The 26,448-nt window shown below is 49.7% G+C and overlaps 11 protein-coding genes across 11 annotated transcripts; 5 read left to right on the top strand and 6 right to left on the bottom strand.

Moving 5' to 3' along the window:
* Positions 1-1,318: 1,318 nt before the first annotated feature.
* Positions 1,319-1,784, bottom strand: Z519_08358 (uncharacterized protein; the record flags this gene model as incomplete). Its single annotated transcript, XM_016766086.1, has 3 exons — positions 1,319-1,586; positions 1,651-1,683; positions 1,735-1,784. The coding sequence occupies 3 exons, from the start codon at positions 1,782-1,784 to the stop codon at positions 1,319-1,321; spliced, it is 351 nt and encodes a 116-aa protein (XP_016618131.1).
* Positions 1,785-2,589: 805 nt separating this feature from the next.
* On the bottom strand, positions 2,590-2,814 carry Z519_08357 (uncharacterized protein; the record flags this gene model as incomplete). The annotated part of the gene is made up of 1 exon (XM_016766085.1): positions 2,590-2,814. One exon carries the CDS (start codon positions 2,812-2,814, stop codon positions 2,590-2,592), a length of 225 nt encoding a protein of 74 aa, XP_016618130.1.
* A 2,286-nt stretch (positions 2,815-5,100) lies between these two features.
* Positions 5,101-6,488, bottom strand: Z519_08356 (uncharacterized protein; the record flags this gene model as incomplete). The annotated part of the gene is made up of 5 exons (XM_016766084.1): positions 5,101-5,230; positions 5,308-5,710; positions 5,760-5,951; positions 6,006-6,267; positions 6,321-6,488. 5 exons carry the CDS (start codon positions 6,486-6,488, stop codon positions 5,101-5,103), a joined length of 1,155 nt encoding a protein of 384 aa, XP_016618129.1.
* An 878-nt stretch (positions 6,489-7,366) lies between these two features.
* On the top strand, positions 7,367-7,643 carry Z519_08355 (uncharacterized protein; the record flags this gene model as incomplete). The annotated part of the gene is made up of 2 exons (XM_016766083.1): positions 7,367-7,384; positions 7,434-7,643. 2 exons carry the CDS (start codon positions 7,367-7,369, stop codon positions 7,641-7,643), a joined length of 228 nt encoding a protein of 75 aa, XP_016618128.1.
* Positions 7,644-9,059: 1,416 nt separating this feature from the next.
* Z519_08354 (uncharacterized protein) lies at positions 9,060-9,725 on the top strand (the record flags this gene model as incomplete). Its single annotated transcript, XM_016766082.1, has 2 exons — positions 9,060-9,232; positions 9,401-9,725. 2 exons carry the CDS (start codon positions 9,060-9,062, stop codon positions 9,723-9,725), a joined length of 498 nt encoding a protein of 165 aa, XP_016618127.1.
* A 285-nt stretch (positions 9,726-10,010) lies between these two features.
* On the top strand, positions 10,011-10,503 carry Z519_08353 (uncharacterized protein; the record flags this gene model as incomplete). Its single annotated transcript, XM_016766081.1, has 3 exons — positions 10,011-10,137; positions 10,187-10,276; positions 10,331-10,503. The coding sequence occupies 3 exons, from the start codon at positions 10,011-10,013 to the stop codon at positions 10,501-10,503; spliced, it is 390 nt and encodes a 129-aa protein (XP_016618126.1).
* Positions 10,504-10,870: 367 nt separating this feature from the next.
* Positions 10,871-14,077, bottom strand: Z519_08352 (uncharacterized protein; the record flags this gene model as incomplete). The annotated part of the gene is made up of 2 exons (XM_016766080.1): positions 10,871-11,427; positions 11,497-14,077. 2 exons carry the CDS (start codon positions 14,075-14,077, stop codon positions 10,871-10,873), a joined length of 3,138 nt encoding a protein of 1,045 aa, XP_016618125.1.
* An 831-nt stretch (positions 14,078-14,908) lies between these two features.
* On the top strand, positions 14,909-16,236 carry Z519_08351 (agmatinase; the record flags this gene model as incomplete). The annotated part of the gene is made up of 4 exons (XM_016766079.1): positions 14,909-15,234; positions 15,287-15,470; positions 15,533-16,147; positions 16,198-16,236. 4 exons carry the CDS (start codon positions 14,909-14,911, stop codon positions 16,234-16,236), a joined length of 1,164 nt encoding a protein of 387 aa, XP_016618124.1.
* Positions 16,237-16,736: 500 nt separating this feature from the next.
* On the bottom strand, positions 16,737-18,293 carry Z519_08350 (uncharacterized protein; the record flags this gene model as incomplete). The annotated part of the gene is made up of 3 exons (XM_016766078.1): positions 16,737-17,282; positions 17,338-17,398; positions 17,455-18,293. The coding sequence occupies 3 exons, from the start codon at positions 18,291-18,293 to the stop codon at positions 16,737-16,739; spliced, it is 1,446 nt and encodes a 481-aa protein (XP_016618123.1).
* A 1,256-nt stretch (positions 18,294-19,549) lies between these two features.
* Positions 19,550-22,862, top strand: Z519_08349 (uncharacterized protein; the record flags this gene model as incomplete). The annotated part of the gene is made up of 2 exons (XM_016766077.1): positions 19,550-20,600; positions 21,490-22,862. 2 exons carry the CDS (start codon positions 19,550-19,552, stop codon positions 22,860-22,862), a joined length of 2,424 nt encoding a protein of 807 aa, XP_016618122.1.
* Positions 22,863-23,942: 1,080 nt separating this feature from the next.
* On the bottom strand, positions 23,943-26,084 carry Z519_08348 (uncharacterized protein; the record flags this gene model as incomplete). Its single annotated transcript, XM_016766076.1, has 7 exons — positions 23,943-24,006; positions 24,084-24,156; positions 24,256-24,343; positions 24,410-24,455; positions 24,538-25,149; positions 25,230-25,652; positions 25,717-26,084. 7 exons carry the CDS (start codon positions 26,082-26,084, stop codon positions 23,943-23,945), a joined length of 1,674 nt encoding a protein of 557 aa, XP_016618121.1.
* Between the last annotated feature and the right edge of the window lie 364 nt (positions 26,085-26,448).

Below are 26,448 nucleotides of genomic sequence, written 5' to 3'. Positions count from 1 at the left end.
GGAGATAGCCTTTACAGTGCGTCCAGGATATTGCTCTTCCCATATCTCCACGATATTCGGTCTGAGGCCGCAGTCGTTGCACGAGGAGGAGTCAGACAATAGAGAAAGGGTGCGACATGTGTATGATATACCAGTCTAGGAGTATTCACACACGGGTCTCAGGGCCCGACGGTAAATCTATGAGACATTATATCACCGGTGGATATACTGTCGAGGGGGAATCTCAAATACCTACACGCTGAGGAGAAGCCCGGCTCATTACCCCTACCGGAGGAGTGGTGACCGATGACAACGTAGAAAATCCCATTGAAGATCTCGAAACAGACAGAGCGGCCGATATCACTCTTGGAAACCAAGGAGCCGTACATGTGCGGCGGAATTTCAAACAGCGTCTCCACTTCAAGGTGTAAGTTGTAAGGATGAAAACCCATCCTCTGTCCAACGACCAGGCGCCATAGCAGAGGTACGGCTGGCTAACCCTGACGACAAGTGGACCATCGGAAGGTGAGACGGTGCGGAACGACACCGACGGGATCCTTGTTTCGTATCTGTGGTTGTGGCGGGCGACGGCGACGGCAACAAGCCACTCCTCTGTCTTGAGGACATGCAAGTATACGAGAATGTCGTCTCTGTACTCGAGCAGAGCAGCCTGTGCCATATTGCAGTTAGTGTACGAGCACCCAGACGGAAAAAAGTCTCTGCTGCTTCGCGCGGGTTGATGACTAGTTCCTGAGCAGCCATCTTATGTAGTCCGAGAAGGCGAATGTCCCGACACTCAAGTCAGGACACCCTGTCGGTACAACAGCTGCGAACCAGTACCTAGCAGCGAGACCGAATAAGGCCGACCAGGCTGAAAAGCGCCTCGTATTGCAAAGGTATCGTGCAACGCATGGGCATAACTCGCTCCGCTGGCCAGAGTCCTTCTTGCTTCCAGCACTAGAGTGTGGTTGTTCTGGCTAACCCTTTAGTCTCGTCTCTAGAGAGGAGCATAATCATAAGGAAGGACATGCGTTGTATCTTACCGTCAGCAATTTTCGACAGAATGCATTATCAAGCGGATGGGAGAGGAAATATCGGCAAACGAAGCGAATTGTGGACATCTCGTCAATTGTAAGGAGGCCCAGGATACCGCAGATTATTTCGTAAAGAAGATGAATGAGCATGAGTCCCTCGCTGTGGCTGCGGGTGCGCAAAAGTTCAATAGTGAGCTCGAGTATCTCGGTCTCAATGTTTCCGACCCTCAAAGGTGACAACGGAGGTGTGAGTATGACTACTCCAGCTGGAAGCCCGAGGCCTGAAGGATGAATACTTAGTCGTGCTAAAAAGATAAAGGGTGAGCCGAGGATGATGGCGCATGTACGCTACCTGTGTACCCTTGTGGCAGAAGCTTCGGTAAGTCAAAATACCGGTGGAACGCTTCCTGTCGCTTTGCCCTTGGTATCAAGACGCCGTTTAGGTAGACCTCGCTTTCTTTGATTTCTTCATACTGTCTCTTACGTATCGTGTGGCCGATAGACTGCCACTCCCCGGGTTTCAAGATCTTACGGAAGCCCCATTCTTGGAACTTGACCTTGTACTGTTGTTCCCTACGAGACAGTTAGCTGCTACTATGTGCTGGGTTGTGGCAAACCTAAGCTTGTTGTGGCGTACGAAGCATTGAAGGCATGGCTTGCGCCCACGTATCTGACAATACACTTTAGTGTCATTCCTTGCTGTAAGAAGAGCTCAAATTACCTCGACTTGCGGCGTTCCCAGTCATCGCGAGAAGGATGATCGGATGTCATGGCGGACCAACAGCAGTGGTAGGCCAGGCTTGAACAGATTAAGAGACTAGCAGGTAGCAAAAGGTAGCTTGTGTACGTATTCTCGTATTTTAGCTGACGAGTCGGGAAAGAAGCCGGAGATCAGTCGGATTGGATGAACCTGTCGCCGCTTGCGAGGCTCGCCCTGATTCGGCGATATTCGAGGACGTCGAGGTGAGTGGCCCTCTGTAGTGAAGAGGACAGCTCGGGGGATGCGAAGAATGATCAATGTTTGGACTGAGATACAAGGATGAATCCGCCCTATTATAATGGTACAGCTTGTCAAATTAATGATGCGCGAACGGAGGGACCGTATTCGGGCCTCGGCGACGGGTATACGAAAGCATCCGATTGAGGAACAGAGTTTACAGGCTAGTTGAACATCGCTTGCGGAAATCTAGAGAAATATCAAGCTTCAGCCGTCCCAGAGGTTCTTTCTCATATTTACGTAAAATCGTAGGCTTTCCAGATCACCTCGTCAGACTGAACTGTCCACGGGATGATGTCCCTGCCCGAAAAGAAGATCCTAGATCCTAGTGTCTTGACGCTCTACTAGCTTGTATCCTTAACATCGAGACATTTACAACGCTGTCTGAACTGTCTGAGCTGTCTGAAGATGTAGTGGTTACTACATGGAATTTGACTAAGTATTATTTAGTGGCCATTCAAAGATCGTATGAGACAAAGACAATTGTTTGCTTGGACGCGCTGCACATTTGAACAATTTCACCATCCAGCGCGACGCGAATTTGACTACTAAATTTCTAACAGTAGAACTGCATGCTCATTAACTCATAGCATACAATCCCATCAAATTTCCCTCTGGGTCGACGAAGCGAGCAACGAAGCCCATTTTCGGACCCATACCGGTTTTGTCAAGGTGTGTATGGCCGCCGTTCTCTTTCACAAGATCCAGAGACTCTGTGATATCCCTAACAGCAAACACAGTGTGGACGCCAACACGATCCTTGTCCATCGGGTCCCTCGTGTCCAAGATGTTGGTCTTGTCCATCAGGCAGAAACAACCATTGATGTTATTTCCTTTAGTGAAGAAATAGGTCTCTTTGATGACTTCAATGAGGGAAGGCGCACCATTTTCCATGCACTTCCAGCCAAGCACCGCAGAGTAGAACTTACGAGCGCGGGCTGGATCGGTAACCGGAATCCAGATACCAACGCGGGAATAAGTATCATCGGAGCACTTGTACAGGTCAAGAAAGTGGACGTCAGAGACCGGCTAAGGACGTGGCAATGTGAAATATGGAAGTGAGGAAGGTGATTGACGGAAAACTTGCCTCATCAGACATGATGTAGGCTAGAACAAGTCCTCAACTTGATAGCGGTCACGATCCGGATTGCTGCAGGGAGAAATGGCAGCCTCTTTGGATTATCAAGATGTAGATATACTGCGTTTGGATTGCTGGTGCTTGGAGCGATAGAAGATTGAAAAGTTGAACTTGAGGTTGACCAAACTGTTAAATAAATTACCAACAATAGACTTGCTCGATAAATACCGAGTCTTCATCGCTGTATACCGGGTTGGTGGGGTACACGTCTTTACTGGTTGATCACGTCCCTGCTGCCTGGGTTCTGCCTAGCAGAGACCTCCTAAGCACATGACAGCGCACAAGTTTCGTGCCGAATTACGAAAACGAAAGGACACGCTAAGGCTGCTTTGGCTGTCGCGATGGGTAAGGGCTCATGCAAAGGAGACCAATGCCTTCGGTGTAGCCCCATTTTGAGGAAAGGCAATCTTCAAAGCCCTAGAATCTCGTGAAATTGAAGCTAGTTTTGGTGATGGTTGAATACGAATACGAATCTTTGCTCTCGAATAAATTCTCTGGTGTGCCAATCAATCGCCGAGGCTCCTCGTCGTTATCGAAGCTTGTGGCGTCTTTCCTATTGTTCGGGGATGGTACCCTGGGCTATCCTTTCATTGGAGTGTCGGCGACAACATCGCTCCAGCCAGTTTTTTGGACAAATCTCAGGGCGATGGAAAAGATTGGTTGAATGAGAAATCCATCCGAAGTGACCAGAGGTTTAAATGCGGAGTACTCGATACTCGGTGATGAGGGTGCCGCAACGCCAAGACTGATGTACTCTAGGCCTGATTTAGCTAGTGCAACAGATATGTTGACATCGGCATTTCCAAGCGTAAAGCATGCGTGCAAGTCTCTCGCCGAATACACCAGACCACGAATTCGTCGATGTTTGCCGCCACAGACACAAGTTAACCCAGTTGTTGCAGTTTCCATCTAACATACGCATGAAGACATATCAGCTCCTGCTACGATGTCCAGAGGCGATCCAATTCTCAATCTCTCCGGTTCATTTCGCCTCGCGTATTGCAACGACTGGAATAGGGTAGAGGCCGAGCAGGAAGCAGATACAGCATGCTCCCCTAGATTCCAAAATGCTGTACGACGGCCGACAACGACGGTAGTCCGGTGCTTGACAGGTTGGGAACGTTGGCGCCGATGAATACCACCAGAATGGCCGCAATCCTGGTTCTGTCGGTCATGTCATTGAGAACCGGCACTATTGTTCACCAATACCGCCGCCCGTGATAGAGATTCAGCCTGCGGCCGAGCTTGAAGAACTGCAACACTGAGAGCGCTTGCTCAAGCCCTTGTTTTGCGATCGAATGAAAATGCTTAACACTTCGAGACCAGGCATACAAACAACCGAGCAGGTTCAGACCGGGAACAACTCCGCCGCTGGTCGGCACTGCCTGTGAAAGTATCAATATCTTGAAGAGCATTGAGATTATGAAAATCGTATGCCCTGCCCCTCAACGGGGCCATTTAGGCGGAATAAAACTAAGATACATTGCAAGCTGAGACGCTCATCATCCTTCATCAACATGACCGCCACCAAGAACGTGGTGTTTGATACCGGGCTAACATCAAAATCACATTTGAAAATACCACTAACCCTCGGAGAGAATGAGCGACTTTAATATACAAAGAACAATACAAAAGTTGGCGACCAGCACAAGCGAATCGAGAATTCTGCGTCCAGAAAACCAGATCGATTAGCCAATGAATGTGCCTTCAACGTATCCTTCACTGAATTGCTCCACTATTGGATAATCTCACACCGAGTTCGAATTGTCGGCACAGGACCAGGCCACAGAGCCACCAGAGGCTTTATACGAATCAATGATGCTAACAACCGACCCATAGGTACCACTAATCATCAAGAAAGTTCCTGAAATGATCACAAAACAACTCCAGCATACTGTCAGTGAGAGTTTGGTACTCCGTTCCGCCCTAAATTTACTCCCGTTGTCGTACAGCTACATACAGCCCATTGGCAGGAACGACATGAGAGTGCCGAGCAAAGCCCCCATGAGGGACACAAGGCCACCGAAGACAGGAATGGCGCTTGCAATCACATAAGTGACAGTCGCATCCCAGTCGTGCAGCCTAGCCAATTCACCCAATGTCTAACAGTACCCTCGGTGAGGTGGGAAGTACCACGCAAAAGTCGACCCAAAACATACTTAGCGGGCAGGTGGATGACAAGAGTCGTCGTAACAATAAGACCCGGAAGAGCGAAACCATAAGCGACCTTTTTCAGGAGGGCTCCGGCTGATCCAAGAGCAGGCGAAGCCACATATGAGCCGGCATAATAATAGACCACAACGCCGATCGTGATGTATGTCGCCGTAACGACACTCTGGCAGATAATGAGGGATCGTGTATAGAGTCGAGGATATCGCATGTCAGAAACGGTTGAAAACAAAGTAAGCATGCCGGAGTATGCGAAAACCAGCGAAGAACAAGCGGAGATGGCGTCAGTGAAAGACGGATTGTTGGTGACTTTGTAATGCGACACAAAGAAACCTGATGCAGGTGCGTCTGCAGACCGATCTTGTACGCCAACAGCAATAGTGACTGTGAAAACTATGAGAGGGTCAGCGTCTACTAGGCGTAGCTCCTAGGAATAACATACTTGCAGTCAAGATACATATCACTCCAACCCAAGCGGGCCACGATATCTTGCTAAATGTCTGAATGCGGAAGAGGCCGAACCCTATAATTGCAGCAACAGCAACAAAAACAGCAGTACATACTCCATGTGTTGAGACGGCATTCAGGCCAATCGAAATACCGAGCATGCCAGCACCAGCGAGGAAAATCCAGTCTGTTTGTTCAATGTTAGCAGAAGAGCTATCATCTGTGGTTAGGAAAAATTCACAAAGGACGGATGTCACACCGAATAATTCGCGCCCAATACAGCCGAACAGCAATTGACTAACATCGTCGAGGCTATAGACGGAGCGGTGCCGAAGCTTGAATACACCGACAATACAGTCCGACCACGTTGTGATCATAGCGATCACTATTAGACATATACCACCGGGAACCATGCCAAAAACATCAAACAATGCTCGAATCGAGAGGACCCCCAGGCCAATCTGTGTTTTCATCATAAGGATGGCTGTTCGTAGCCAGCCGACCTATCATAAACTGTCAGTTTCTGCTGCTAGATGACATTCTGCGAAGCACGAACATTACAGTAATTTGGACCACCTTCAACAGTCTCCCCAAAGACGTCATCAACGATAGACACCCGTCGCCCGGTCACAGAGAGGCGGCGTCCAGTTTCATCCACGCTGTAGGATCGATACTCATTCTCCTGAGCACCTACAGACTTGTCGTCAATCTTTTCGTTGTTCATGTTGGAAGAACACTAAGAGTCGCGGGCAAACAGACGTTTGTCGATGGTGGACTAGAGAGATCCATGGGAGGGCAGGATACGATACGATAGTTATAGGCCCTCGAGTGAAAGCTTCCCTCGCGGGAACTTGCCCAAGGAGATGGCTGTTGCTTGGACGGCGCCATCATGGGATGGGGTGGTGGTGACGGCGGAACGATTTTCCGAAATCTGGGGTCTAGTTCTTGTCGGGACCCCATCCGATATTCTTGGGCGCCGTTCATCGGATGTCAGAAGCGGGGTTGAACCAAACCCCTATACCACAATACGGTTGCGAATCCGATGCTTCTCCCCCCATGCAGGTATGTGAACAGCAGATACGAAGGCATTTAGCTGAGGGCTTGAACACTCAGGGCAGATAAGCGTTGCCACCTCCGGCAAGACGTTATTCCGTAAAGTACCATTTCTATGTGCGATTTACCTGATAATCTTTACGGCCAAGTAGCTTCTCGACTTTTCCTTGGCTGGTTCTGAAGGACAATTGAAGGAACTTCCAACAGCGAGAAGGCTGGGATCGAAATAAAGCATTTCCCTAAGGACGTCCAGAGACTATTAACTCTCGAGAGGAAGCCCACCTGTGCTGGAGATTGGCGAATGAGACCCGGGTCGGGACCCCGACGGATGCCCTTGATCTGGTACCGTTGGAACATTTTTGAAATGGGTCAACTTAACCCAACCGCCCTAGTCGAGGTGGCGAGACGTGGGGGAGGGGCTTTGATACGGTGGTGGACCTCGTTTCCCGGACCTGCTGGCACTGTACGTCTCTTGCGTTACCATCTGTCGTCACACTCTCCAAGGAAAATACTCGGAGTATGATTTGGCAACTTCTGACAATCAACATCATGATTATCTGCATGGACGTAAGCTATCAAAAGGATTCGACTATGTTTATGACTGACAATTTTTTAGACTGCACTTGTGGCCCCACAATTCAAGCGCCTCCAGCTTTACCAAGAAAGTATCAAAGCCTTTGTTTACAGTGTCAAGTTGAAGCTTGAGCTAAATATCCTTTCCAAGCTAGTGGACCTCGTCCAGCGAAGTTCAATTGATAGATCATTGACTTTGGAGTTCATCGACGCAAATTCGATCGTTGGACAGACACAAGCGGCAGTGTGCTGAGAGCCGTGGATGCCAGAGCATGTCAGCACTTGGTCTTCAGCCGCTGGCAAAGGTATCGAGGAGCATATCGAGGACGTCCACGGCACCAAACCGGGGGATACAGCTCTACACTCTAGACCACCCGATGAAGTCGATGGCATTACGCGAGTCCTTCTCAGCGCTCCAGATACACGGCAAGGACAGCTAGCGCAGAGAGTCTGACATCTTGTATGCAGAAGTCCTTCGCTCTCTGAAGTAAGGTTGATCGTGTTTGCGAGATTCAGATTCCTCTGCCTTTTTCTACTGATTCGTTGCAAAGTGGCTGATTTATGGGGAACAACGCGCACGCTGCAGGCTCGCTGTATTGCGAGAGTGTATGTAAATAACTGCATTTTGTAGCTTTCGAAGCCTACATGTAAGTAATGGCCGATGCTGGTAGGAAAAGGTGGAGGACCTGTCAACCTGGTTGGTTACTTCTTCCGGTACCCTGGCCGGTATTACTATATTTTTGTATTGGTCGCTATGCGCTTGAGATTATCAATACTACAATGCGGAACAACTGGCACGGACAAAACAAAAAACTATAAGAACGACTGGGCAGCGACGCGGCAGTCTGGGAAGAGAGGGGAATCGCCCGCGTTCATCTATGGGCTCGGTCCGACTTTGACAAGAACCGTATTGTTTTCCTCCCGGACAATTGCCAGATAAGTCCGTTCCTTGCAATAGTACGCCACAACACCGAGGTACTTATCATGTCTCAGGCTTGAAAATTTCACGAGCTTTCTTGAGTAGATTATTCAAGGTGCCAGATTCTCGAGCAAGGTAATGCTCAGTAAATAGGCACTATCAGCTAGCGTCGCGATGGCACAGGTTAAAATTGCAGCAATGCATCTGCCATCCAGTACACCGCAAATTAAAGACGCGAGGAAAAGAGCGACAGAAACAGGAGAGTTAGAGAAAGTCTGGGTTCAACAGTGGGCATCCTCATTCAGCCATCATGGCAACTTGTCGACCGAACTTTACAGGTTGGTCTTTCCAATTCCGGGATACTTGTCCTCATCTGTTTGCCGTTACTGCTGGCCCTTGCCAAAATCGAAACCGTCTTGACGACGGACACCGGCGACCGCATCCGATATCATCTCTCTAGAATGACCGCAAACGAGGCCGGGTTCATTGATCGGAACAATTGCCGCGATATTCTGAAATAGATCTACCATCAATGCGCTCGTAAGGAAATATGTTTCGGCGTGTACTGTGGCGCTCCTATATATTTGCTGTTTTAGATTTGCATCATGGCATCCTTCTTGTGGGATAGCGCTCGCTTCTTTGATTTGATTCTGAAAGCCCTGCAAAATTTAACAAACTTTGAATTCCGGAAGCTCGAAGGCTCTCATGCCTTGAAGGCTTCCTCTCCATATCGGCAAGCTTTCACAAAGTATGTCTTTCTTTGAGACGGCACCACGACTTCCCGAAGACGCCGTCTTTGCTCTCACCACTGAGTATCGTGATGATCTGTCCCCTATGAAAGTAAATCTTGGACAAGGGAGCTATCGTAATGAGGACGGCTTTCTTGGGTTCTACCTGCTGTCCGCCGAGCTCGGAGAAGGCTGGTAAGTCCAAATTTGGACCATGAGTATTTGCCAATTCTTGGATTGCCCGAGTTCAAAGCCGCGGCTGTAGAACTCGTCTTTGGGACAGAAGGTTTATGCTGCAATCCGACCTAGGGTATGTTTGTGAGCCGTTTCCCATTATCTTGTACTAACTTCGTCTACAGATAGCCACCTGTCAGAGCCTCTCCGGAACTGGAAGCCTACACTTGGCGGGATCACTAATCAGGAATTGCAGTTCTTTGAATTGTCAAGCGTGGGTTTTGGTCGAATCATCATTTGGTGTCTTCTCCCATTGGCTTTCAAGTTCGCGCTTTTCGATATTATAACCCTGAAGCAAAAGCACTACGCTCGGCCGAACCAAACTCGATTGTCATCTTACATGCTTGCGCCCATAACCCGACGGGATGTGATCCTGCACAAGACCAATGGAGAGAAATTGGTGAGATCGTCAAAGAACGACAACTCTTTCCCCTTTTCGATGCAGACTATTTAGGATTCAGGTCTGGAAATTTTGACGAAGACACATTTTCCATCCGTTATTTTGTGAACAACCTTAGCATGGAAGCTGCGGTAGCTGTCTCATTGGCGAATAATAGGGGACTGTATGGTAAGCCGGTCTGGGAGCAGACCAGAAGGAGTTTGCACAGCTTACTAGCCATGACAGGCGAACGGGTTGGGGCTACCATTTTTGCGACCAAGTCCGAAGACATTGCACAGAATTGCGAATCAGAATTGGAGACTGGTGCGTTCCGAAAGATCGAATCCTCCAGCATAGAGCATGAAGATCGCCGCGCAAATTCTACGTGATCCGTTGCTGCGTAAAATTTGGTTCGAAGATCTCAAGACCATGAGCAATCGAATCTCGTTGATGAGAACGACGCTTTACAACCTACTCTTTCAGAACTGTACGTCTTTTAATCTGGCCTCATCTGCAACAGCCTGACAAATGATCAGGGGCAACAGAAAGGTGGGATCAAATTGTACAACAGTCAGGAATGTTCGGATTCCTTGGCTTGACGCTCGGCGTCGTCCTCCAATTAAGAGGTTAATACCGGACCTATCCATGCATGTAAATGATTCATCTGACCTGTTGAGCAGAGCGATATCACATCTACATGGCGGATAATTCCCGTATTTCTATTGCTGGACTCAACGAATCGAACGTTTATATGTCGCCCGAGCAATTACTGAATGTTTACAAGCTGCGAGCCAAACCGAAATGTAGCCACTGGCCTTACATCTATAAGCATAATGCGACAAAAATGGCCTAATCGTATGATTGTGCCACGTGGCATAGTTGATAAATCCTTAAAACAAATCTGCATCCTTTCATTCAAAAAGTCTGAGGCTTGATGCAACCTTTCCAAATTCACGATTTGCTAAAATAAAATCCCCGATTCATTTCTGCACCCTTCTGAACATCACAAGAATCTTAATCCCCCAACCGCCAGCAATGGGTCATATTCTGTGAATTGCTCAGCTAGTCCTGCACGTTCGACCTCCAAAGCAGTTTTTGGTTATTTGAGTGATTTTATACTCAGGGCTACTTTTGCAGTTTCCGTGACAGGTACACTCTCTCTCTTTCTCGAAGCAGTCTCTCGCGGTTATTATATGATATAATTCATTCTCTCCTTGCTCTTAATCACCAAAGATCATGCCGAGGATTTTGTCATAGATGTCGAAGATGACCTCGAATAATGGTTGTATCTTCTGTGCCCTTCGCAACCACCTAAGCTCATTCTCGGTTGCTTCTCCTTGATTAAACCTCGCCAGCCACTCCTTGCGTATCCGGGGTCCAAGCCAGAACTTGGAAGCCAAGAACGTAAGTAAGGTACATCCATTTGTCAAAAATGCAGAATAGATATAAATGCTGTCTAGGTTGGAAGTGCCGCCGGTCCTGCTCTTCGCGTAGGCGTAGATGGTCGGGGGGATAGAGAGAATAATTGCTCGGGAAAGCCCGTCGAGGGTCTCGAAAAGGACAAGGGTTGGACTCACGGAGAGATTGACTATCATTGCCGCTGCCTCAACCCAAAGCCGCTTGAAGAAAGACCTGATAATGATCGCGACGAGTGCTTGGAACGCAATTACAGCAACAATGATACCAGGCGCTGCCGTTGTTCCCATCAAAATATATGAACACATCGTGTAATCGACAACCATCTTGCGAAACGGTAGGGCTGCCGATTCGGGGCAATCTAAGACAGTAATACGGTCTGGGTTAGTCGAGATTGAGAGCCTTCTCATCTTGCAGCACGGAGACTTACTATGAAGTATTTTCAAAGACCAACGCTGAACTCTTCGGTATGTAATGATAAGATCACCGTCACAACATGTTCTAGTCTCTTCAGGGAGCCTCGTCAGAAGAATTGGGCAGTCAAACACGGCAGAGACGTGAAGTTCGGCTATATCATCGAGTAAACATAAACTTCCCCTCCTCAAGAGGGTCTTGTGATTTTCCGAGTCATCCTCTTCAACCATCCTTTCACCTTGACGTACTGAGTCACTCTTTTCAACCGCATTCAAGACCTGCAGGCAAGCTCCTCGGAGAGCGGTCGTTTGCAAATTCCCATGAAGACCCTGTCGATAATCGTCTCTATCGATGAGAAGACAAATTGCCCCGTTGTAGCGTTTGGTGAAGTCGTCATTGGCTGATCGAATGAACTCGACATGGTACCGGGTTTCCGAAATCCACAGCGTATTCACGTCGAGTATGCTAGGATTAGCCATGAACAAGTCCGTACAATCTGGCATTTCCTCCAACTCCAGGTATTCCTCTCCCCATGTCATAAATGCCTCGGAGACCAGCTGAAACCTGCTTGGATAAAGAGGAAGCCATCTATTGTGCTCATCTTCTCTAGCCTCGTGCCCTTTGTCGCTCGCGCTTGCGACTCCCGTATCCTCCACGGTCGTATCTGATTTTGGAATGTAAAATATTGACAGGGGTACACCGGGTAAGCTTCTTAGTAGAGTCATCATTGGCTGCGGAGAGCTGATGATATGAAACATGTTAAGATCCAATAAATTGGCCAAAATTTTTAGCCTGTCTTCGGATCGAGATGTTTCGCGCCTGGCAAGAGCGTTCCAGCAAGCCCGGAAATGCTGCAGCCGTTCTCGTGTTTCAATGGAATCACTACCTTTCGACTTCCATTCCTGGAGGAACGACTGATCTAATCCCTTCTCTAGAGGAATGCACAGCATCTTCTCTATTCGACTTCCAAATTTCTTCGCATATTGAGCACGCTCGGCAACATCGCGGCTGACTCCCCGCAAAATGAAACTCGCGATCTTGACCCAACCCGGAATATTCGGCGCCAATAAATATCGGTATACATCGTCGCGGAAGAAAGTTGCTGCATCAGGACTGGACCAGAAACCCAATTCTAAAAGGTCGCGTGTGTATGAGGTCGGGTCAACTGAGCTCTCAATGCAACGCAACTGGCGTAATGGACTGAGAGCAGCTTCATTGAGCGTCCAACATCTTCCCATCCAAGTGGAGAATAACAATCGTGCTGAGAATTCACATGAATCCGAACTCTTCGCGCGAACGTGGTCCATAATCTCGGAATCAAGAATAATGGCTTTATTCGCGCCTGCAAACACGGGATTGATCTTAGCGATCGCTTGCCATCTCAATTCATCGGAGTCTTCTGCGTCACCATCATCCCCTTTCACTGGAATACAGAGGGTATCTATCCAGAACAACTTCGTTTTTTCCCGAGAAAAAGTTCCTCTTAATGCGTCCATATTTAGGAACCGGCCGACGTTGATATTTCCCGCTAATTTTATAGGTTCGTTCAGATAATTTTCGAGTCTCTCGAGCTCACATCTCGGGAGTGAGTTGGAAGAAGAGTTCCCAAGTCCATCTGACCATACGTGAGAAAATGCAACGTATGAATCAGTGGCACATGCGGCTTTCACACCCAAAGAGATCTCCCCTGTGACGCCGCTTCGCTCCAAGAATGCGAGAGGGATTCCTCCTTGCTTGATTATTCTTCTCATTTCGTCGGTGGGAATTGGGATGAATGCACATGAACAACTGGGCTGCGCATGACGTGTCTGATACGTATTTGGGTTAATATTGAATGCAGTACATGCATCTCTCGTGCACTTGTCATGGGTAATTTCTGGTCGATAGTGTCGCTGGATCTGCGCAATGTACCAAACCAGTGGGGAGTAGAAGGTGCGTAAAACATGATTGATCTGGAAAATACACCATCCGTTTGATGTCATCAAACGAGTAATGAACTGAACTGTTAAAGCCGATTCAGGCAAACTCCATCCGTGGGGTCGTATACGGTCAGCTTTGGCTCCCAGACACGCGAATTGTAGGGTGTCGATCAGGACTCTAATAGACAGAAGAACGGCCGGTAAGGGTCCCGGTGATGAACGATATTCGTCTTTCTTCTCAATGCCAATGCAAATCCATCTGGCAGATTTCAGAAGCTCTTGAAGACGGGATAGCTCTGAAACATCATTCTCTTCTGGTAAGTCGTAAATGTCTTGGTCATCGTCACTATGATCCGTGTATTGTAGCGGCCGGAGCTGAAGACCTAGGTCTTTCAAAGGGACAAGGGACACGAAGTCGGCGACTATCCCATCTTCCGACACCTCACGGCGCAAGAATGTTTTCGGGTCAATCGACCTCCCAGCGAATTCTGCTAAGAGACCAAAATATAACCATGCCTGAATGAATGATGCAACCTCTTCAGCGCTGTACAGTAGACCTTCTCTGTCATAGCGGGTATACAACAACCAGAAATCTCCAACATTGTACTCGATGCGGGCGAGGAAAGGGACCTGAAGAGGGGTCGGAGTGGTAGTGTTCGGTTGGGGTAAATGATCCATTGCAAAGAGGCAGCTGTAGCTGGGTGAGGGGAAAGCGGAATATGAAAACACTATGGGATGGGTCAGCCTTAAAATGCACTAGATCAAATGTGCTAGCGGTGTCTTCTGGGCTTCCTTTTCTCGCCGTCTGCGGTTCTTGTCTCAATAAAAATATGCATTCAAGCCCAAGGAAGTTTCGTCTGCCCGAGATAGGCTTCGTACTAGAGGACCAGGGCGAAACACGTGTTCCCTCCTAAATGTAGAGCTGCGCAGAACTACACGAGGCTGGCGTTTTGATTGGAGTTTTATCAACTGCAGCCCAAGCCTCAAGTTGGGCTCGTGCTTGCGTTCACATGCGCCAAAGTCCAACCAAGCCTGCGTCTCAAGTCTGGTTGAAACCTGACTGCCAACCTTGAGCGCCGGTCGCCAAACTCACAGATTCCAGGTCGCCCCATCTTCATTCACTCAGACTGCCAACTCGTAGACGCTACGAGAGAAATAAGACTAGTCCTAAAGAGGAATGAATACGCTAGGTTAGTTTGTACAGTACGAGGCACTTTGCAGTGGATACTCCAGCGGATCCAGCTCCACCTCCAAAGTCGGTGCTCCGTTTACGATCATCTATCACTCAACATGCCTGTTTCCTGGAAAGGGTAGGCATAGCCTAGACTGACTACTCCGCAGATAGCCAGATACCTCCGGGTTCCGCTGAGACGTCAATCACTGAAGATGTATACCTTGTTCATTCAGGACTCCGACTACAAATGCCACGGATCCCGCACATTTATGAATCGGCGCTGCAAAAAGGGAAACCTTATGTTTTCACATTGAGATTTTCGTCCTCAACTCAAGATGCGTTTTGTTCTTCTATATAGCCTGGCGGCATTGGCTACTTGTTCTTCTGCTCTCGCTGTCCCTGCTCCAGGCGCTCAACAAGCCAGTATAGGAAACTCAGCGAAGGACGACGATGATTATGACCTTGAGCCTTCCGCCAATTTCGCATTCTCTGGTATTACAACCTTTTCGAAACTCCCGTCTGTGCAATGCTTGACAGAGGCTGGACCCGTGGACGACATTTTGATCTTGGGGTTCCCTTTTGACACAGCAACATCATACAGAACTGGAACGCGCCTAGGTCCAAATGCTGTGCGTCAGGGTTCTCGAGCAGCTTCTCTAGCGTAAGTCTGTCTCCAGAGGCCGTATATTCACGCCAGAGCTGATATTAGGCAGTGGGCACTATAACTACCGCCAGTCAATCAATCCTTATAAACAGAATATATCGGTAGTTGACTGTGGAGACCTGCCCATTTCTCCTTTCGATAATGGTCTCGCTTTTGCCCAGATGGAAGACTGGTACAAGCGACTTCTGTGGAAGGAGTTGAGATCCGGAGAAAAGGGAATCAAGTCTTCAAAGGTATTCCAGACACCGGTGGACTTCAGCAAAAATAAAAATAAATGCTGATGACGCGCTCAAAGACTGGCAGGAGTCATCCCCAAATCATCGCACTTGGTGGTGACCACAGCATTTCTTTGCCGATTCTGCGAGCCTTGAACACTGTCTATGGGAAAGTGTCCGCCATCCACATCGACGCGCACATTGACACATGGTCGCCAAAAGTATTCGCCGGGGCCAAAGCCGGCAGCAAACAAGCGCAGTTCGCCGACGGCACACCATACTACTGGGCAGGCATGGAAGGCCTGCTGAGCACCAAGAACGTGCATGCCGGAATTCGAAGCTCGCTAGACTCGGCGAAAGACATGGAACTCGACCAAGAAGTAGGCTTTACGACGATTCCGGCGTCAGATATGCTCAAGAGGGATGGCGTCTGGGGTGTCATCAACAAGATCCGTTCGGTCATCAGCCACGACGAGCCTGTCTACGTCTCCCTTGATGTAGACTGTCTCGACCCTGCTTTTGTGCCGGGCACTGCCGGCCCAGCTTCTGGAGGATGGACCCCGAGAGAAATTATCCAAATCATTATAGATGCACTTGATGGTTTGAACATTGTCGGCGTCGATGTCGTGGAGGTCCTCCCAGCCCTGGATCAGGCCGAAATTACAGGTATAGTTGCTGCAGAGTTTACAATCGAGGTATGTTGTCGAACCAACCGGGCCCTGAATCTGTGCTAACCTAGGTGAAGCTGATTACCAGGTTGGTCAAAAACAGACTCGGTCTATGAGTCTGCTGATCGCCTAATTGGTCGCGTCGGGTATGGGAAATGGTTATCTCACTCAAACGACATATTCTTATACTTCTTATTTTGGTGGCGGTCTTAAGTCATATTCATCCTGAAATGCAGGTAGTGGAGCTTGAAGACTCTGGAAACGAGAAGCTGTAGTGTTTTACTAAGGTCGATATACTCATTGAAACCCACTTCAATTCAACCTGTCCCTCACCAGAGAGTCTGCTCTCTGCGGGACGTTCATAATTCCCCTCGACTCATTATCACCGAGTGCTATGACAGATATATTGCTATACGCGCAGGAAGAGAGCGACGTAATAGATCATTCGCAAGTAATAGGCTGTCGTAGTAACAATGATATAAAAACCTCAGAGTACTTCCCATTCAAGGCATGTGCCAGCCAGAAATGTTTAACATGTTGTAGACCTCTTCTCGGACCGTGGTAACTGTTCTGTACCTAAGGATATGTCCATAGAAAATTTTGATGCAGCTTTTCGTTAGTCCGATGTGGCATGTAATCTAGATACATCTTTAGCCAACTTCCTCCATCGTATGCTGAGAATACAGCAAGACTGCAGAACCAGAAGTGCACCGCTCCCGGTAATGATGCCCGCCCATAAACCAAAGACACCATAATGCTTCTGAAAGCATAGAAACCATGCAGTTGTCAAGCCCACCCCATAATAAGCCAGGAAATTGCAAACACCTGACAAATGGTTCTTTCCTGCACCTCGCAGTATTCCGCTCGCGCCGCCGTTGGAAAGATCCAGAACTTGGAACCCAGCCATTAGTGGGAGGACCTGTGCCGTCTTCTCGATCACCGCTTCGTCGCTGGTGAAAAGGCGACCGTAGCCATTTCTTGAAAGCATGATGACAAGGAACTCGATGCCTCCAATGACGAAAGATAGGAGGTATGGTGTCGCTATAGCCTTCCTCGCTTCCAGGCCCTTGCCGGCACCAAGTAAGCCACCTATACGGTGACTAGAAGCCACGCTTATCCCAAGTGACACCGTTGTGAAGAGTAAGTCGGAAGACATCAATATCTACAATCAATGTCAACAGGAGAAAGTGACGGACTAGAAAGGCCTCCAGACTTACACTCTGAGCTCCAATAGAGCTGGGATCCAGTCTTGCGGCCATCATTGCAAGAATTTCGAAGCTGTAGTGCATCGAAAGTTAGATCTGATGTGAAAGCAGAACATGCGGCAAGCTCACCTCCACCACTCAGTAGCAATTGTCAAAATCCCAGTGACAGCGTAGAAGGCCAAACGTGATATCCCTTTCTGAATGCCAAAAATAGACCCGTACCAGGTCCTCCTAATTGCAGGCTTCCGAGCAATGACGCAAAGCAATGCAACAACGGTAAGGAGTTGGTAGATGCAGAAGGCACAAGGAACACCCCAGAGCCGCAGCTTCGTCCAACGAACCAGGACGAAGGTCACCAGAACGCCAACCGCGCTGGCTGCCGCCGTGGACAGTCCCACGATGTTGCTCTCGCCCTGAACTTGCACAAACTTCTTCAAGCATTCGCCCACAACTTGTAACATGCCGGCGGGGAGCATGAATAACATGAATTTGCCCGTTGCAAATGCGAAGTCTTGCTGCTGACCTAGAGCGATGAAAATGTGTCCCGAAAATACCCAGATTGGCGCAATCAAGAGGCCAAAGATCCCGAGCAAGATAAGCAAGCATTGATGTAACAGGAGTCCTAGAATTTTGGGATTATCTGCTGCCAAATGGGAGGTTGAGACCTGAGCACATAACGTATCAAGTGCTGTTGCGCCGCCGATACCAATCATGGTTCCAGTGCAGGAGAAGAACATGAACCCAAAGGACGTGACTTCCAGCTCAAACGAACCAACACTCCCGGCTATTAGGGCGCTGATTGCTTGTACCGCATTTTGCAACGCGAATGATAGACAAATGGGAATTGTCTGCCTGGTTAGACCACCGAGATCGTGAAGGATATCAAAAGCGACATCCTCCTCTTTGGTAGAAGCGGAGGGAGTCCGGGAAAGTAGCTGCGAGCGTTCATCGACGATGCTTTCGTCCATATTGATGGTACTTTGTGAGTGTTATTGGGAAAAGGCGAGCAAAGGCCGAGAGAGCTGCCCAACAGAAGATACTTAACCAAGTACATATTCATAGGCATGTCCGCTTTAACTACGGCGCATAAGCCCTTGTCGCGAAAGATAGCCAGGGTAGTCACCTTCCCCATAGCCTGTTGCTTGACATATCTGGCAAATCCTCTGCCCGCCCTTGATGGAAATGCTGTTCTTCTCGGACTGCGATATCTGGACGTTGCCTGTGGTCGGACACATCTGCGCCCCACTACTTGGTACCTCGTACGTAGGACGCGGCACGCTAAACCTAGAGGGGAAACCATATCCTATCTTTTTATCGGCTGATAACTTCATCGTTTCCGACGGCTGCTTACCATCCTCTTCACATGCTGCTACAACTCATTAGGGAGAGAGATGCAACATTGAAGGTGAAACTTGGGTGTGCTGGACTGCCCGATCAATCTCCTCTCCATCGAGTCGGCTGACGTAGCAGTCCTTTGGTGTCATAACCGCCCAACAACTGCCATCGAGAAACTTCAATGTACGCAAACATGAACCGTCTCCACCTTATCGCCGCGACATAGGCTACATTGACCAGACTGCCTAAGATCTCTGCGCATCCCGCCTCACAGCCGCGCCTTTGGCGGCTAGCTATGGCAGACCCCAGATCTAATGCAGTTCAGCGTCAAAAACGGTCCCGCACGGGCTGCGACGAGTGTCGCCGGCGGCATTGGAAATGCAACGAGGCGAAACCAACCTGTGGTTACTGCCAGAGTGTAGGCCGTCTCTGTGTATACTCACGGAAAATCTCCTGGGGCGGGCGTCAGTTCAAGAAGTCACGTTTCGGCAGTTGTCTAGAATCGGGAGCAAGAGCTGTAAGCATTGCAGTCCCGGGCCGTAAGTTTTGCACTCGAGTGCATTGGGCTATGTCTGATTCACTTTGCAAAGAACAGCAGTCGACTCATAAAAGCTTTATTTACACATGTTCGCCTAAAAGAAGAAGTAACAGTCCAAGCCGTGATCGAGGTACATCTGCGCTCTGTCGCGTAACGCCTAAGCCACTGCCAGATGAGATCGAGGACTCGACCGTTTATCCCGAGGCCTCTTTGGGACCCCAGCCGCTAAGGGCCGCGCCAGCATTAAAAGAAGAGTTCAAGCCGCTCTTCGACTACTTTGTCCACAGAATGACCGTATCGATTTCCTGCCACAAAGGAATTCAAGACGAAATTTGCTCGGTCATTGTCCCCATGGCCATGCAGGTCCCGCATTTGCTGTCTGCAACTCTTGCTCTAGCAGCTGCTCATCGCCGAACATCCGGCCTTTCTGAAGGAGATTGTCAATTTGAACTGATGAAGGGGAACAGCCTTACACAGTTGAGATCTGCCCTAGGCCAATTCAGTCCAACCGAAAACGACAAAGTCCTTGCCACCACCCTGCTCTTATGTATGGCCGAAGTCATATCCCCTCCTACAAGCAACTCATCATGGAGGTCACATCTCTATGGCGCTGCCACCCTCTCTGCTCAACACAGCCGCTCAAGCGGTGCCAGTGTATCGGCCATTTCCAGCTTTCTCAGGAGAAAATACCGTGCGCTGCAAGCAGTAGCTTTGGCTTGCTGTTCGAAAAGATTCGAGGGGTGCATACTAACCACGCATTGTGATGATGGCCATGCTTACATTGACGACCTAGCTGGATATTCGACGAACCTGCTGCCGATTTTTGAAGAGATTAACAACCTGGAGCGAATACGAGATGATTGTAACTCGGAGTTTTGCTGCGACTGTCCGCCTGGGCCACCGCATTTTGACTGCAATTCGCCTCTGGAGCACAAGTCCCACCTATTATTCGACCAGATCAGAGCATTAATGGCACAGAGAAAGATGTCACGGACACAGAGTGATGGAGACCTTCCTTGGGCCGTCTATCATGACCTCTACCTCGTCGATGAAGCCCATCATCATATGGCTCTTCTTCAGGTCTTTCGTCGTGGGTCCTTGTCCGTTCCTTTGCAACTGATCGACGATAGCAGACGATCAATCCTAGATTGTCTCTCAGCTGTCACGTACCAAGCCGGCCCCTGCCCCGGGGTGGCCGCGCTACCTCCTTTATTCGTGGCGGGTATCCTATGTACAGATAAATCAGACAGGGACAAGGTCCGCAGCTTGCTGAAAACCATGTGGATGAATTACGGAATGGGGAATGTGAAGTCTTGTCAGACTGTGCTGCAAAAGTGGTGGAAGCAACAGGATGAGAGGTCTGCTCAATCGGCGTTTTTAGGGAAGCTACGGGATTTTCAAGGTGAGATGGAGAATTCATTTTCTATGCTATGCATCCGCACTAACTGGGCAGCAGCTGATGATGATGTTCTTCCATATTGACGGATAAGGCTGGAAATGACAACTGGTTAGCCTCCCCCACACTAAGTGATCCACTTCAACATCAAAATGGACCAGTCTAGGTAGACAAAATGTCTGATCCATCCTCTTCGAGAAAGAATCATGAATGATAGGAGTGGTGGTAGGTGAGATGAACGATGGCAGGTGGTTTTGGCGGTTGAGTAGTCCGTTGGCTATTTTAGCCGGTCACGTGCCAATCGGGCTCGCTTGTCCACGTGGTCTCTACCGCCGAATTTAGCGGCCCAATCACTTTGGGTGCTGCGAGGGCCAAGAGATGGCCGGCGTAGCAGTTCCTGCCGCCGCGAAGATGTCCGGCCTGGTCTTACCACTCCCCCCTAATAGCCCAGGGTCTCCCGTACAATCCCTATCAAGTATTTCTGGTGCTGCCCCCAGCGCTCTCACTTAGGCACCAAAGTAATCCCTAAAGCCTCATTCCCCAGCCCACCAGCCCCAGCCCCAGCCCCAGCACCAGAGTTTGCTTCGGACATTTTTATTACCCACAACACCCTTTTTGCCTTCACACGCGTGTCGATTTGTTACTGGGACAATGGCGGCCTGGACTCCATCTCTCTGTCGTCCACAATCATTTTCGTCTTCGCTCTTGTCTCCGTTATCGCATCACAGTCCTTTCTCACGCTCATTGTCTGCTGTTGGCTGTCCCCCCGCACGTCTCCTGCATCGGCATTCGCACGTCCAATCGCCCTCGCAGTCCCCCACCATCACCATCGTTTACAAGTCGACAAGGAAATTTTTCAAGCTGGCTCCCTCCGGCTCACGTCCATATTCTCCAGCTACAAGTCGTCTGAGTTTGATCTCACGACACCTGGAACAACACCAACAGTCTTCCTATCCTCCCATTAACACTCCCTATACAATTGAGCTGGACTCGTTACCAGCGTCCGCAGACGACATTCCCTACGTCGCTCCAGCACCACCTGTACATCTCCTTAGAACACCCTCTCAGATTCAAAAACGACAATTGTCTACCTCATCCGCCGCCAAAATGTCCTCCCAACCTCCTCACCCTTCCCTCCTCATCCCGGGGCCAATTGAGATTACCGATGAAGTCTCCCAGGCCATGAGTCACTATGCGCAATCCCACGTTGGACAACCATTCGTCAACACCTTTGGCGAGACGCTCACGCTGTTAAGAAATCTTTTCCAGACCACTAACCCGGCGTCTCAGCCTTTCATCCTTGCTGGGAGTGGCACACTGGGCTGGGATCTCGTGGCAGCGAATCTGGTGGAGCCTGGTGAAGATGTTTTGGTACTGCACACTGGTTATTTCGGAGACTCATTTGCGGATTGCCTGACAACCTACGGCGCAAAGCCAACGCAACTAAAAGCCCCCATCGGGGACAGGCCGCAACTTGCTGAAATTGAGGCAGCATTAAAGGAGAAGAAATACAAGGCCCTGACTGTCACGCATGTCGACACCTCCACAGGAGTCCTTTCTCAGATTCAACCGCTATCCGACCTCATCCGACGTGTGTCTCCTGAGACGCTTCTAGTTGTTGACGGTGTCTGCTCCGTGGGAGGAGAAGAGATCCACTTTGATAACATGGCCATTGATGTGTGCTTGACAGCATCCCAAAAAGCCATCGGTTGCCCTCCTGGCATGTCGATAGTGATGGTCTCGGAGAAGGCCATGAACGTTTTCAAGTCCCGCAAATCCCCTCCAGGAAGCTACTATGCCAGCTTCAAGAACTGGACGCCCATCATGCAGAACTATGAGGCCAAGAAAGCCTCGTATTTTGCAACTCCACCTACCCAGTTAGTCCAAGCCCTCAACACATCCCTCAAACAGATTCTCTCACAACCCCTCGATGCCCGCTTCGCCCAACACCGCAAGGTGAGCGAGTATGTCAAATCGAAAATCACAAGCATGGGTCTCAAGCAGTTGGCCACCGACCCAGCCAATGCAGCCAACACCATGACGGCAATATATTTACCCGAAGGGCTGACTCCTCCGGAGATCCTCCCCAAACTGATGTCCCGGGGTGTTGTGTTTGCCGGTGGTCTTCATCGGGAGATTGCGGCGAGATACATTCGTTTTGGACACATGGGTGTCTCAGCCATGGATGAGTCGAGAGGAGAGATCGACAAGGCGCTCGAAGCGTTGAAGGACGGTTTGGCGGAAGTGGAGAACGCTAAGAGCAAATGAAAAGCGCTTAGCCCTCGACGACACCGAAGGGGGGGAATTTCGCATAAGCTTCGGAAAGCAGAAGCACAAAATCCGGGGAGATGTCGAGGAGGATGAGCTCAGCGGATCCTGAACTTGTTTGAACTTCGGGAGGGCTCGGATGCATGAAACAGTATTTTGACGGACATTTAACGGCAGTTATCTTGCTTACGGCTACTAGAGGAACACTCAGTGAGGTCCACTCCACAGAGATGTTCTGGGATTGTGTACCAAAAAGGGCGGCCGGTGAAGGTGTGATCGCAACCGACTCTATGTACATAGGCATTCCACATCACATCAGTGGAGCTGCGATGGCATAAATTCAAGACAAGACTTTGGAGGACTGCCCGCGGTGGCCAAGTTGGGAAGCAAGGATATCTCGAAGCATGCCCAATATACTGCGTCGCATTCCAGGAGCCGAGCCAGAGTAATCGTCTCTCCAATCGATAAAGAGTGTGAACTCGATCAGCGTCGCCTCTTTGCTACGCCGTCCCCGATGCCGTCCGCGTCACCATGAGTCGGCCTTGTCTTCAGCCCCGTCCTTGAACAACCGATCTCTCCTACCCTCGCTGGTTCTTGGTAACCTCGCGTCGTCTTCAAACGGCATTCTCTTTGGTTTCCTTTCGCGAGACGTAAAGGTCATATATTCGTCCCGTTCATGCATTGATCGACGCGTTCTGTATGATCCATGTGTCTCTCTATGTATCCTATGTATCCCCGTTTTTTATGTCTCCATGCATCATCCATGATGTCGGGCATGCCGTGTCAACCACCACCATCAACGTCAACAATACCAAGATCAGCATCCGTCATTATCGGTGACCAAAACCCGGCCGGCCGAATAAGGGTAAATAAGGCAAACACTTTTAATCAATGCCGTACAGGGAAGCAAGCCACTCCCGTCGCTAAATCGACGTATGCTCGTAAGTTCAAACGACATCCCTAGAAAGGGGAGAAAAACGCCAGGCTATGCAGAAACAAAGGCATACGTCGAATGACAGTGACCATGATATCACGGTCGTGATGACGACGGATGATTGATCAGTGGACGCTACCCAAAATCTATGCGGAATTGTTGAACCTGCTCCTCGATCGGATTTTCTTGCCGTATCTGTAGAAGAAGAACCTGTTGCGGCGGCGGTGTCAGTTCTCATATTTCTTCCAAAGAGAAATTCCACGGGAGGGAATGGGTATGGAACTTACGGCATGGGTACACAGGCCAGGGCAAGGAAGCCCAAGAGCGAAGAAGCCCATTGGTAGTCGAGGTTTTTGTACACTGCGAGTTTCACATGTTAGCGTCACGGAACGAGGAAGAGGTAGAGGACCGGGTAGTGAGGGAGGAAAGAGAAAAGGAGATGGAGGGGGGGCAACTTACTTTGTGTCCCGAACAAGGGGAAGGCTCCGGCAAAACATAGCCGGACGAGACAGTTGGCTGCAACTGCGCTGGCGGCATAGCTGGGGTACTGTTTTGGCGAGTCAGATGGTGAAAAGGATCGAAAGATGGACGAGGCCGAGGGAACATGACTTACGGCGTCGACAAGGAATGTCAAGATGCCAGTGAAGGCAAGGAATAAGCTGTTTTCTCCTTGTCAGCATTTTCGGTTTCTAATTTGCAGGCATCAAAAAGACAAGTTAAAAAGAAAAGGCCACCACGTACCCAATGCCGAAGACAGCACTGCCAATGATCGGCACAATCCAGTGAACACTCGAATACGTCGTCCACCCAAACCAGAACAGCCCAATGGGCACAAGGATCCCGCCAAACATGGCGGGCGGCAAGCGGAACTCTGGCTCGGGTTTGATGCCGACCTGTCCAGTCTGCTCCTCCAGCCTCTGCACCAACTTGACGTAGTTCTCGTGCCAGAATGGGTCCGTCAGGACGCCGATGAGGATGCCGAGTCCGAGCCCGATGAAGGTCAGTCCGACCTGGTACAGCGAGAAGCCGTGGTTGGTTCCGAAGACGAGCGGGAACGCGCCGAAGAACAGGTACACGATCCCCAAGAGGATGGCTGCATAGATGCAGAGCAGGAGGCACATGGGTTCGCAAAACAGAAGCTCAAAGGGTACGGAGCACGAGTGGATGAGCGTCCCCAGGACGGTGCGGTCGATTTTCTCAATTGGCGCGTACCATTGGTTGTCTCCTGTTTCCTTGCGCTTTTGCTCGGCGCGGCGTTTGAGGAGGACTTTATGGTAAGTCTCAGGGACGAAGAAAATGACCAGGACCAGTAAGACGCCGGTCCAGATCAGGAGCGTGTAGAAGGTCCATCGCCTACGGACAAATGTCAGCGTCAGCACCTCCACCAACACGGTCACAATTAGAGTGGGGGTTTGAAAAACTTCATAACATACCACAAAGTAAACTGGTTGATCAGTCCGCCAACTATTGGGCCAGCCGCGGGACCCAGAAACGGCGAGGCAGTAAAGATCATCATGGGGAACTCGATGTCCTTGCGTTCGAACAAATCTGCCACTGTGCCCGCCGCCACGGCCAGGAACGCACTCCCCGCGAAGCCGTCGAAGAATCTGCACACGATCATGGTTTGGATGTTTTGGGCGACCGCGCAGGGGATCAGCCAGATCAGGAAGAAGAACATGGACGTGATGTAGATGGGTCTTCGACCATAGAACTCGGACAGCGGACCCAGAAGCATTGGCCCAAAGGCTAATCCCAATACAAACAGTGAAAGACCCAGTGTGGCGACTTCTCTGGAGCAGTGGAAGTCTTCCATGAGCTGTTCATACGTGGTGGTATACACGGACGAAGTAAATGTTCTAACCAACTGGTCAGCGCCCCGAAGAAAAGATCTTTTGAATATATACGTCAGGCGCCACTTACACGCAGAATGAAGCAACAGAAGTGATGAGAACAATGATCCACTTCCGTGCGACATTGAAGTTGCGAGGACACTCCTTGTCGGTTGGTCCATCCCAGCGGACTTCAAATGGACTAGTCTTTGTGCGCGCCACAGCAGCCTCTTCACTTTCATCCTCGTCGACTATATATGCGGAGTAGCCATCGGTAGCCACAGAGCGTGTTCTGCCAATGGTTTGCGACCGTGTGGCTGCGGTAGTCGTGCCTGAGGTAGGGATCTGGCGAATGGTGTCTGCTTTTTCAAGGTCCATATCCGACTCGACTGGCGAGCCAAGGGTGTCGACACTGGTGGTAGACGATGCGGGACCTTGCAGTCGCTCGATATCGGCCATATTTGGGGTATTTTCTTCCTGTAACGCTGTAGGATAGAAGTGAGAGACTTCTATGATATATCCCCAATATCCAGAGGACGTTCTGGTCGAGGCCGATGGTGCCCATTTCAAAAACCTACCGTGCCATCCGTTGCTGTCATATATACATCATTGTAGCTAAAGAGCCGACGAGAATGATTCGTACGCATTATTGCCCGACTGCACATCTTTGGGTGCCAAACTGGGAAGTCGCGCGTGCGCGATTTGAAGGATTGTGGGGCATTTACACCCGATATTGACATCTAGTACGACATGATAGTTAGTAAGCACGCAATATGCCACAATGATAGGCGGATGAGAGTGTGCAGAGACTAGGAGCTGAGGG

The sequence above is a fragment of the Cladophialophora bantiana genome, assembly GCF_000835475.1.
Source record: "Cladophialophora bantiana CBS 173.52 unplaced genomic scaffold supercont1.12, whole genome shotgun sequence".
In the NCBI taxonomy this organism is placed as follows: Eukaryota; Fungi; Ascomycota; class Eurotiomycetes; order Chaetothyriales; family Herpotrichiellaceae; genus Cladophialophora; species Cladophialophora bantiana.
Note: the sequence above shows the minus strand (reverse complement) of the source record. Positions and strands in the feature narration are given on the sequence as shown.